General features: G+C 41.0%; 1 protein-coding gene across 1 annotated transcript in view; it reads left to right on the forward strand.

Annotated features, from left to right (window-relative positions):
- Positions 1-12,228, forward strand: part of pawr (PRKC, apoptosis, WT1, regulator) — a 62,309-nt gene that overhangs the window by 30,295 nt on the left and 19,786 nt on the right. Inside the window, exon 3 of the mRNA XM_034074969.2 lies at positions 7,138-7,266. Coding sequence (XP_033930860.1) covers positions 7,138-7,266 — 129 coding nt within the window. The remainder of the gene's footprint in view (positions 1-7,137; positions 7,267-12,228) is intronic.

Raw genomic sequence — 12,228 nt, forward strand, 5'->3', positions numbered from 1 at the left:
GGAGGGATCCCTCTCCCAGGACGGACAGACGTGCAATAGATGCCGTGTGTAAATTAAAAAGATAATACATGTGCAACATAGGTAGTCCAAATGTTTGGAAATGCATGTGTGTATAATAGGAAGATGATATAAGATACTATATGTATGCATGTAGTACCACCCTTGCTAGCGATTCCCTCTCTAGTTTAGCATACTCAGCTTCGTTGTCCCTGGCCATAGAATCACGATTTTATGGGGCCGGAAAAAACTGGGGGGAAATACACACTAGCCGGTACTACGCTATATGGAAAGGCCACCAAAAACTGTCCTGGCCTGGACGCTAAAGGACGTTAAAACGGGGCTAGCCGCTGCAATGGAAATGCGCTATAACATTACCTTATTCTTACTCCGCGCACTACTTCTGCTCCTCCGTCGCTTCACACTTGCAGAGGGCGATTTCTCAACTGGCCGAACTGGTGTCCTGGTCGGTGATGACACCAGAAAGACCGATGGTACTGCATCTCCATTAAGTAATGGTTGTTCCATAAATCCCATGTTATGTTTGATCATACTCTCAGAGTAGTCGTCCGGATATTTGAAATGTTCGCTGCATACATGAGCCTGTAAATCTCTCGGTTCGGGCCGACCACATTTCGCTAGCCACTGCCTCCGAATGTACTTCTTACGCTTACCTTTTGCCAACAGATGGAACCGAGCATTCCGTGGATTGTTCCTATCAGAATTGTGGCAATATTTCGCGATACAGTGAGGCATATTTGAAGAGAGAAACTACAGTAAATAACATGGAGATCAACGTGTCTTCGAAAACCAAACGCATGGTTTACGTCACGTCCGGAAAATGGCGGCGCCCACAGTGTTGATGTTATTTCGGTATATAATCAGTTTAAAATCACTGATAATGTCGTCGGATTAAAAAAAAAAAAAAAAAAGACTGGCAGAGACTGGTCTGTTTTATCGGATGATAATTATTTAAAAATGAGTGTCATGAGCATACCATTCCTTTAAAGAAAGCTTTTTGAAGGCAATGACTCACAGTTGAGTCCTTAACCCTGATATCGTTATGAAATCGTCATACAAATGTTGCAAATTAAATATTTACGACTGCTATTTTCTGCATATATTCCCATATGCTGAACCAAATATGTCTGTTACAGCCCCGTATTGGCCTGCTAATGTCTATAAAGTATCAACATTGTGATATATAGATAACCTCTTACATGTTGGATATTGTAATATTGCATCATTGTGTTTTTCTTGTTTTAAAGGCTGTATTACAGTCAAATGGTGCACTTTTTTTAAATTAACCACATTTACCTTTACCCCCTTTAAATCTTAAAATCATTAAATCAATGTTACTTCTTATCAGCACCAATGGTCAACCCTAGAATATCATTCCAATCAATCAACAACTTTATTAATCTCGCAAGGGGCAATTGGTTATGAGCAGCAGCTTATGTCATGTACACAGGCAGGAACATACAAGAAGAAAAACACACGGATACACCCGGGAGCACAGATGTGGATAATTATTATAATACACTATACATAGTTCAAAGAATCACAATAATAAATAAATAAATAGATAATCAAGTTAAAAGCCGTTTCAAGAATTTAAAAGTTTGAGTGCAGAAGGGATGAAGGATTTAGAAAAGCGATTAGTCCTTTGAGCAGGTAGAGTATATCTTCGCCCTGATGGCAACAGACGAAATTCATGTGAGAACATGACCTGGAGAGTTCAGAATGCTCTCTGCTTTCCGCAGAATCTGTTGGTTACAGAAGGAATTTAAGTCTCTCTGTTTCACGCCGATGATCTTGGAGCAGGTTTTAACAATGCTGTTCAGGCTGTTCCTGTCTTTCAGTGTAAGGCTATGGAACCAGCAGATAAAAGAAAAACAAATAAGGCTCTCAATGAATGCTTGGTAAAAACGACAAAGAATGAAAGGCCTGACAGAGAAAGAGTTCAGTTTGCGAAGAAGGTGCATTCTCTGTTGACCCCGCTTCACAATACACATCAAATTTGAGGTGGTCATCGAAAATGGTGCCCAAGTATTTGTATGATGTGACAATTTCTACCTTGTCATTGTGTATGATGCACTCCTTAGGAACATCCTTGTGACGTCTAAAATCAATGATCAATTCCTGGGTTTTAGAGACATTTAAATCCAGAAAACTGTCATCGCACCAGGAAATAAAATCGACAAGAGCACACTCGTGGCCTGATTCTGAGCCGCTAAGGAGGGACAAGAGGGCGGTATCATCAGAGAATTTAACCAAGTAGCTGTTGTCTTGCATGCTCCTCCATTTATCAGTGTACATTATAAAAAGTAGGGGCGAAAGAACGCATCCTTGAGGCGAGCCCGTGGAAGTGATGACCGAGTCAGAGAGGCGTCCATTGACAGACACCTTCTGCTCTCTATTAGTTAGAAAGTTTAAAATCCATTAAAAAAAAAAACAAAAAAAAAAGACATCATCGCGATGATCCGTCTACAGATATTTATTTTCATATATTGTTGCCCTTCATGCTGCAATCGGCTGTACTACGGTTTATTTTTTATTTTTCCAATATCGGTATCAAGGTATTCGGTCAAAGATACAGTGAGATATGGTTTTCTTCGAGGAGGTCGCAGCGTGGCGCAGCGCAGACGCTCCTGGTGCGTTTAGGGGGTTATCGTCGGCTCTAGTCTTAGACTTCTTGCCAAGGCCAATGTCTCTGAGCAGAGGACTGAGTGGGGGCCGTGTGGTTTTCTGTGGATGTCTGCGGTGTGGAGTGTAAAGTCCTCTTTACACAGAGTGAACCCCCCTCAAAGCTGCATGTCCTCTCAACCCTGCACGACACCACTCTTTATGAGCTCCTTCAAAGTGCTGATCGTTCCAACCTACTGAGGAGGTCACAGACCGGAGAACATGTTTTGCTAACTATTTGGAAGGCCGTTTCCCACACTTGTATTGAAGCTTTTTCAGACGGTCAGAGATCTGGGGCCCGCCCTTGCTGAGCCTGAGTCCTGCCCTCAGGCCTCGGCCACGTCTGACCCATCCAGAGGAATGCTGATGCAGCTATCTCAGGGTCAGCAATCCCTGTTTGTTTTTCAAAAGCTTTTTTTTTTTTATCTGCTCCCCACGTGTAAAGTGGACTCATTTTGAGGTCTGGTTCAGTTGGAGTGAAAATGAGGGTCAAAAAGACTTCAAGTTCAACTCTACGCCTTCACTTGATAAACACATGGATTTGAAAGAAAGCAACCCGCGGCTGTGTGGCCAACACAAGCTTTGATTCTTTTCAGAATGGCTTGTACGCTGTTTGACTCGACTCTGTCCCCAAACAACCCTTTCATAAAAGACCCTGTGTTGCAATTCTGGAGCTTAATCAAATGAAAGGGCATGAGAAATAGAAAAGAGTGAAACCAGACTATCAGGATGATAAATCTTGAATAGAAAAGTGACAATGTGCGGCCTCACTGTAGCAATGTTCAGCTCTAAACTATTTTTTTATTAGATATTTGATCAAATAAGGCCAGGAATAAATAACCTTTCACTTCTAAACCTTTTGCTCAAACTATACCAGTAACATCTTAATGATATTTTAACAAAAGAAAATCTTATTTTTTGTAAGTCAACATGAGTACAAATCTTATTTCTCTTGTCAGAAATAATTATAATAACTTTGCCACAGATCAGTGGCGGTCCAGTAACACTTTTTGAGGCTGTCATATATGATGTCTCACTCCTGCTCAGTTAGCACGCCCCCCTCGCCCGGACACTGACCTTGGCAGTCTGTAGTTTGACATTAATCAGCAGCAGCTCGGAGGGGGGGGGGGCGCACTTTGATCTGTGCCATACCTGATGCAGCCTGTCCGTATTGATGTCTCTGCCGGTGACTCGCTGACTCGCAGTCCTGGTTGAACATGGTGGACATCAGGCTGCTCTTCTCTAATAGATCATCTTAATGAAGTCACTGTGCTGTGACCAGTGACAGGTGGTTAATACACACAAGTCATTAGGCCGGCTGCATATATATATATATATATATATACAGTATATTATCTACTATTATATTACTGTATGTACTCTATTTAACCTTTCTTATTTTTCATGAAGAAAATCAGCAACTCTGTCCCGGCACAATCCTGCCATGTCTAAGTGTACATTAAGTTGACATGAGCCTTTGACAGCCCATCACTTTGAACCTTTGTTATATTGTGTATAGCTTCAGGTCTACTGTCACACAATGTACTCGGCTCACTCAAATTAACCACAGCATCCCTTTGACAGTCACTTAAACGGCAACTCTCCGAGAAGGGGAGTTAAAGCAGACTGCCTGCTGTTCTGCAGACAAAGAACCTGATGCCTTCAGATATCTGCAGCCAGCAAAAGAGCATCATAAAAGATGACTGATCCTTTTCCAACCACAACACACACTCCAATAGAGGTGAAGCTCCAGATGTATCTTCTTTAATTCTTCTTGTGCAGAGTGACGGACTTGACTCTGGAGTTTGGTGCAGAGCAGACCAGGATCTGCGTTTGACTTGTTTCACTAAAGCAAACTCTGTTGTGAGTTCCTGACTCTTGGCCCTGCTGTAAACAGGAAGCAGAGACAGTTCTGGAAAGCTGGCTGCTAACGCTCATCTTTTTAATCTCTTTGATTTGGCACGTATCTTCATAACAAGAACCCATGTTCCTCAAGTTATGTGTATTTACTTTAGGCTGTATTTCACATTCATAACCTTAATTGTAGTTCATTGGTGGGGCAGTATACATGATATGATTAATTAACATGCTATTAAGTGTTTTGTATATTGTTAATCAGAAAGTTCTGGCGTGCATTAAAACGTGTCCTCGTGTAATCAGTTGAATCTGGGCAGCATGCACCAAACAAAACAAATGTAATTCATATTGAGTGTAAAGCCATAAAAGACATTCTGCAAATATTGCTATAAAGAAACAAAATACACTACATGACATACAATACAAAGTGTGCTTTCTTTTACAAGCTTTAGGAGAATGATCTGTTAGACGTGTCATTAAAAACAATGCTTTGTATCTCTGACACTATTTATGTTCAAAGTTATCCAATTTGTTCTAACTCCCTTTGTTTGGATTAAATCTCAACAAATCCCTAAAACATTTCAAGTCCAAGCATCCTTCCACACGTTCCCTGCTTGTGTTCATGCTTCATGGTAAGAAAACTGCCATAAGAATCCACAGACCCATTCTTATGAATTCAGGGGCAAAAACATCCCTTATATGGTTACACTCGGACCCCCTTCCCTTTTTTCTTCTGGAATAGAAGAAATGCAAAGCAATTTGGAATACTAGCAAACAGACTGCATGGCTATCCAACAAAAACTTTGAGATTCCCAATTCTGCGTTTCAGGCCAGTTTTCCCATAGCAGAGGGGTTAGTCACTGTGCCATTTACTTTGTGTTGACGCAGACAAACCTCTATTTCATTTCAGTTTTTAATCTCCAAAACCTCTGCCATTTTTTACCCACATATTGTGAGTACACGTTCAAATGCTGAGTGGCAATGCAAGAACACCTCATATTATGCAAGTAATAGTATCTCTGACATAAAAAGGTGATCATTAATGCAGTGCTGGTTCCTTTTAGTGTGTCCACCCCTGTGCACATGCATGTTAGAGATGGAGAGAGGTGGTGAGTGAATTTAGGAGGAGAGTGCTAAACTCTGAGTCAAAAGAAAAGGGCAGCTGATAACCCGTTTGGCAGGAAAGGACTGCATTCCTTGTTAACCTTGTAAGGCTATTTTTACCACTAAAGGGTCTTTTGAGCGGGCACCTTTTGTTCGCCCTGCAGCATGAAACAGGAAAGACTGGTTTGCATTGCAACCCTCTGGGAGCTTGGCTCCAATCTCCGTCTCTCGTCACGATCCAACCCTCCATCCTAATGCTGATCTCTGTTTACGCAATGAATCTTCAGGGCTCCCGACACATGAACCCGGTAACTCCGCTGCACAGTTCACTGTAAAGTAATGCAAATAGTAAGCTGAGGCTGTGCACATAATTCACGATAAAGCTAAGATTACAGGAAGAAAAGTTGGACGTTTTCCCAGGGAATGTGAACAATCTGTGCCTAAATAATGAAAGCTAATTCCCCACTCGTCTGTCCAAGTTGTTTGCTCGGTGTATGTTTGTATATGTATTTCATTGTTTTTTCAAGGGACATTCCTCTGGTCAGAAATCCCCTCTGACTGTCCCCAAGAGGGGAAAGGTCCGCAAACAGGCCGATTTCCTGTTGCCTGACCAGAGAGTCCATGTAGTGTTTGAGCTGCAGCTCCTCAGGGATTCCTGGCAGTGAATGTGATCATGTCCTAAGAGGATTAAGAGGAGACCCTGGCTGCAATGAGCCAGAGGTCAACATCGCTGTGATGGTGGGAATGACCTCGTCGGTCACCACACATCTGTCAGTGTGCAATGTGTACTGAAGTGACCAAGCAACTGTCGTCAGGGACCTGATTTCTTTGCAGAGTGTAAACAATACATTTGATTTCTCAATACAAAAAACAAGAGAAAGACGTTGAAGACAATCCTACAATGTTACGAGATCCCATGTGCATGACAAAACTAGAAGTGGGAAAGAGTATCTCAGTCAGAATTTATTAAATGATTAATGGGAACTTCAATACACACAGCTGTGCATCTTTGTATGCAAAATAATAAAAAAGAAACTGAAACGGAAACAGTTGCATGGCAAGAAAATGGGAATGAAGACACAAAGCGAGTGCAGATGAAAAAACAACTAACTATTTAAATATGCAATTAAATGAAACAGCCATATTTCAAATACACTCTGGTTAGAAAATAAATGATATAACCTGCATTTAGACATAGTTTTTATAGTAATCTTGGGCCTCTTTTACAAAGGCAATTTTCTTTGAACACAGTAAATATCATGGTGTCCCATTTCACGAATGATTGCTGACAAATGTGCAAGGCCCAAAGGGCTTCGCATGCTTATTCATGGGCTGCCGGCATTAGTGAAATCTGCCAAAACTTGTTCTCCGATTTCTTCTGTTTTTTCCCTGTAAGCTGACTTCTTGTGTTGCCTGTGAAACATATTCTCTGGGACTGTACTCGAGCCACCAGAGGCTGATCAAAACTCATCCATCATCTTCATCTTCTCTCAGAGCCTGGATGAGCTGGAGGATGATGACGCCGTGGAGAAGAACAGGAAGGAGGAGGAGGAGGAGCTGGTTCAGGCCAACACTTTCCAGAACGAGGCCATGGCGGCTGACCCCGCCACCGGACACTTAATGGTAAGGAATTACAAGACAGGAGGTAGGAGGACAGAGCTGCGCATCTTTTCTCACCTTTAATGGTATCTAGCTGAAATGTCAGCCTCAATACAGTGAAGATTTAATATAGAAGGGTCCCATAACATGGTCTTATTTTCCACCACACTCTACACAAGCTAGATATTGTACATGGTTACTGCCAAACAGAGGCACTGTTGCTCAGAGAGTTTGTGTGACAAGCTGCAGTGATGCAAAACCCTAAGGTGTCTCTGCGTTTCATCATCACTGTGAAATCGGTTAAAAGAAAAAGAAACATATCCTTAAATCCTCTTAAAGCTACTAGGAGAGACTCACACTCCCATGTTAGGTTTTTGGTGGTGTAATTGTCTAATTCCTAAGGCTGTTGGAACATACGGAGTGTGACATAAGCTTGAGATGTGTCTAAAGCAGCTACTGTTAAAGTGACTCTATGGAGAAATGGATTTTCATTGTATCAATATTAGCAGTGAGATGAATTTCCCTTAATTTATTAGCTGACTGACAAGCAATACATTTTTATAATCAATTATTAGTTTGAGTCATTAATGGAGCACTATCTTCAGCTTCTGCGGTGAAATATTTGCTGCTGTTTTCTATCCTTGTAAACTGAATATATTTTGGTTTTCGGGATGTTAGACAGATAACTTAAAAAAGTCACCCTGCGCTTTATAATTGTTTTAAAACCAAATGAGTAATACATTATGCAAAATACCAATTAAGAATTCTAGATAATGAAAATAACAGATTCAGAAACAAGTATCCGGTCTTTCACACTCTCACATTCTTTGTGCAGCTTCACAAGGTCCAAAGCCACATCAATCCAACATTATTTGCGAGTCAGGGTTAGTGTGCTTTTGTATAGGGTGTCTGGTTCTTAGCAGTGTGAATCAGTTACTGTTACAAAATAAGTCTTTTAATCTTGGCAAGCTCGTGCAGAGACAGTCTGCTCTTCCTACAAATAAGTCCAGGAAGTGTCTGAGGAGTAAATCAATTAGTAAAAGTAGTTCATATTCAAAAGTGCATTGGGTGCAATTTCAAACTCAACTTCAAACACACTCAACTTCCAACACACGGAGGGATTTCCAATAAAGATTTGAGCACACGCAGGAAATGAAAAGCATCCAGCTGTGTACGAACGACTGAAACCTCCTCTCAGTTTGTATTTCGGTAAAACATCGTCTGATTTACATGAAAAATGTTATTCGAGAGGAATGGAAGAAATCAAATGGCTGCTCCACACAGTGACAGCTCTCATGGATGCTGCTCAGAGTTCCAGATGGATCGGCTGTTCTGCATCAGCAGGGCTCTTTCTGATTCAGGCTGGAACCGTCTGAGGCTGTTTACTCGAAGCGAGGGGCTTGTGTATGAAAAATATACACAAACACCGCACTAACAGGAAGACTGTGACAGCACCTGCTGGGATGTAGAAAATAAAAAGCAGAGGATTTGACTCTTTACATAAGGTAGTCTAGTGAGGAAATAAACAAGCCATTCTGTGGAATCCGTTTCCTGCAGCTTCTCCCCTTCCCGAGTATTTATAGTAGGGATGTAACGATATATCGCGGTAAATAAATGTCTCAATACCGTCGTGAGCAGTGGCGGCTGGCGGAAATTATTTTAGGTGGGGCTTTTGAAATGGTGAATAAACCACACAGGGAACATTTTGAGAAATGACCCCTTAAATTATGACTTCTGGTAATGTTAGAGATATGAGAAGACTGATCAATACCTCCATAATCTTCAGTGTGGTTAGCTATGAATCTTCCAAAACTTCCAAATACCTTGTCCTGGACATAGTTTCTACAGTAAACTGTGCAACAGTACAGTAGGTCCAAAGAAACTGCAGAACACCGGTTCTTTGGGAACACTCAAATGATTTAATTCCCATTTAAAATCAGGAGACTAAATACGAACATTATATGCAGACACAGACGTGGTTCAGAAACACAGAAATATTAGAAAACAGACCATTAAGGCAAACAAATCTAGTTTGATGGATGCTGTCAAAACTCAACTATATACAATAATGTGTGTGTGTGTGTTTATTTATCGTGATAAATAAATATATATATATATATAGGCACATAGTATCTGACCCCGGCTGTTTGAAGAGCAAGCATGGGAAACAAAAGACAGCGTTTACCTGTTTGCATCCAGCTAGTCACACACGCAGTTACAATCACACTCCCTGCAATTTACATGATAGATAGTTTAGCTTCTCACCATCATTTTCTGTGGCCCACTGATGTTAACTATCGTAACTGAAAGGCTGCCTGTCAAACGTAAACATTCAGCCACGTGACTCGCAAACTCTCGCGAGAGTTTTACACAAGACGGATCCTTTCTAGCCATAACCAACTCACTGAGTTTTTGTGTGTCTAGTTTCGGGGTTATTTTGCTGTTCTGTCCTCCCTGTCGTTAGTTTCCCTGGTGTGTCTAATTGTCTGATTGTGTTCACCTGTTGCCCTTGTGTTTCTCATCTCGTGATTACCCCTCCCTGTATTTAGTCTCGTCTCTTCCTGTGTTGGTTCATTTATTTGTCGTTCATGTCTCCCTTCATGTTGGTCACAGTCCCTTTTTGTTTGGATGCTGCCTTGTACCTATTCATGGATTCATGGAGAATGAACCAACCTCTGTCAGGGTTGGTGAAAAATAGGACCCAAATACAGAATGAGGAGGGAAGCAGGTTTCAAAATGGAACAAAAGGCGAGCTTTATTCACAAAAAGCTGAAAAAACAAGAATCCATGACAAGGCACGAGGTAGCATCCAAACAAAAAGGGACTGTGACCAACATGAACGACAAATAATGAACCAACACTGAACACAGGAAGAGACAAGACTAAATACAGGGAGGGGTAATCACGAGACGAGAAACACAAGGGCAACAGGTGAACACAATCAGACAATCAGACAATTAGACACAGCAGGGAAACTAACGACAGGGAGGACAGAACAGCAAAATAACCCCAAAACTAGACACACAAAAACTCAAACCCTGACACAGACTGCATCGGGCGCTGACATTGCTGCCCTTTGAGCATCAGATCTGACGACTCTGATTGGCTGAAATTATGTTTCGGCGGCATAGTTTACAGATAGCAACAGTTAGCAATGTGTTGGCTGCTGCTGCTCTGGCTGAGGGCTCCTTTCTTTGCGCCTAGACGAGAGAGGGTAATGATACGCTCCGGCCAGGCAGGAAACATGACTTATCAGTAACTTTAGACATCGTAACACAATTTTAAACAAGATTTTATTTTGGATTATACATTTTACTGATACCAACTATATAATATTTACCTTTTTTCATTAAAAATAAAAAATATATATTTTTTCAATATATTTTTTATTTTATTTTAAAGACCATCAAACATGTGAGAAGAGTGGGGGCGGCGCCCCTATGGGCCGGCCGCCACTGGTCGTGAGACTGACAAAATCTACCGCGATTTTATTTAATTTAAAAAAAAAAAAACCAGATGGTCCCATTGAGATCATTGATCTCTTTTTCAAGGGAGACCTGTCCAACATGGCAGCAAGTAGGTTACAACATGAACATAAAACAACAGATAACACAAAAGGACATCGTATTTACAGGGCTACATGTACACACCTAGAGACATTGACAAGTACCAACAGTATATTTATATCTCGCCCTGTCAATAAGCCTCACCTTCTTGGCAAAAACTGTATTGTTTTTGAAGTGGTGGAGAGACGATGCACAGTTTGACCCACTGCTGTTACCCATGGCCAAAGCATATCTCTCTGTCCCAGCAACATCAGTAACAAGCAAGAGAGTTTTTTCCACAACAGGGGATTTTGTAAACGCCCAAACATCCCAGCTTCTACCTGGAAATGTGGACATGCTCATATTCCTAAAAGATAACCTTGATGATGCTGAGTGAGTGAGTTAGAGTTGAGTTACTTGAAAAACTAAAGTGAAACTTGATTTATTCTATTGCAGGGTCTGATTATTATATTGTTGACACTTTAAAATACTACTATCCTACTAAAATGCTGTACAAATCAGATGTATTATTTAATAAAGAAAAAAAAAAAAAAGAAATTCACATTTTCTTTTCCTCTTATTTTTCAATATCGCGATAAATATCGTACCGTGGACTTTTTATTGCGATATTATCGTACCGTGAGTTTTTGGTATCATTACATCCCTAATTTATAGTGAGAGATTCTCAACATCTGAAACTGAACATGTCCATTTATGAATGCCGAATCTATTCTCACAGCATGTCGTCTATCGCACACCAGATGTGGTTTAGCCTTTAGATGTCTCACTGTCACTCATATGACATTCATAACCTGCTGGGGGTCCGGTGCCAGCGTGCTCATAAAGAGGCAGTCTGGGAGAAATAAAGAAGGTCCAGTGTGGTCAGCAGATTGACTACAGAGCTGTCAGCTTGACATCTGTAAAGATGGAGCATCCCAAAAATGTGCCGCTCCTCTCGGGCCCCATTTATCAACGAGAGACGGAGATTGCCATGTCAGGCCTGATATGATATACGGCGTCCAGTCAGGCCTCTTGGCTAGTATCAAGATATCTGGACAACATTTTTTTTCTAGAAGCTCAGTTCAACTTGTGTTCAGAGCTGTAGGGCTGTTAACAGTCTCAGAACATTTCCCAACACAAACAAGCTGTTACTCCTCTGTTTGCAGCATAATGGAAACACAAAGGATCTGAATTAGTTTATCAGATGTTTTAGATTCTGTAATGATGTGTATTTTCCATCTCTTTGTGGGACATGTGTTCCACCGCACATTCTATCAACAGAAATATGTTTATAATAGTGCAACTTTTCAAATGAAATGAAAGATAAGCCATTTGAATAACCTTTGTGCGATTATGATGGACATTGTTGACATTTTATAAACTCAAGTAAACAACCCAAGTAGGCACAGACATTTTCTGCAAGGTTAAATCTGACAAACTA

Source organism: Pseudochaenichthys georgianus, chromosome 23 (assembly GCF_902827115.2).
Source record: "Pseudochaenichthys georgianus chromosome 23, fPseGeo1.2, whole genome shotgun sequence".
Classification (NCBI taxonomy): Eukaryota; Metazoa; Chordata; class Actinopteri; order Perciformes; family Channichthyidae; genus Pseudochaenichthys; species Pseudochaenichthys georgianus.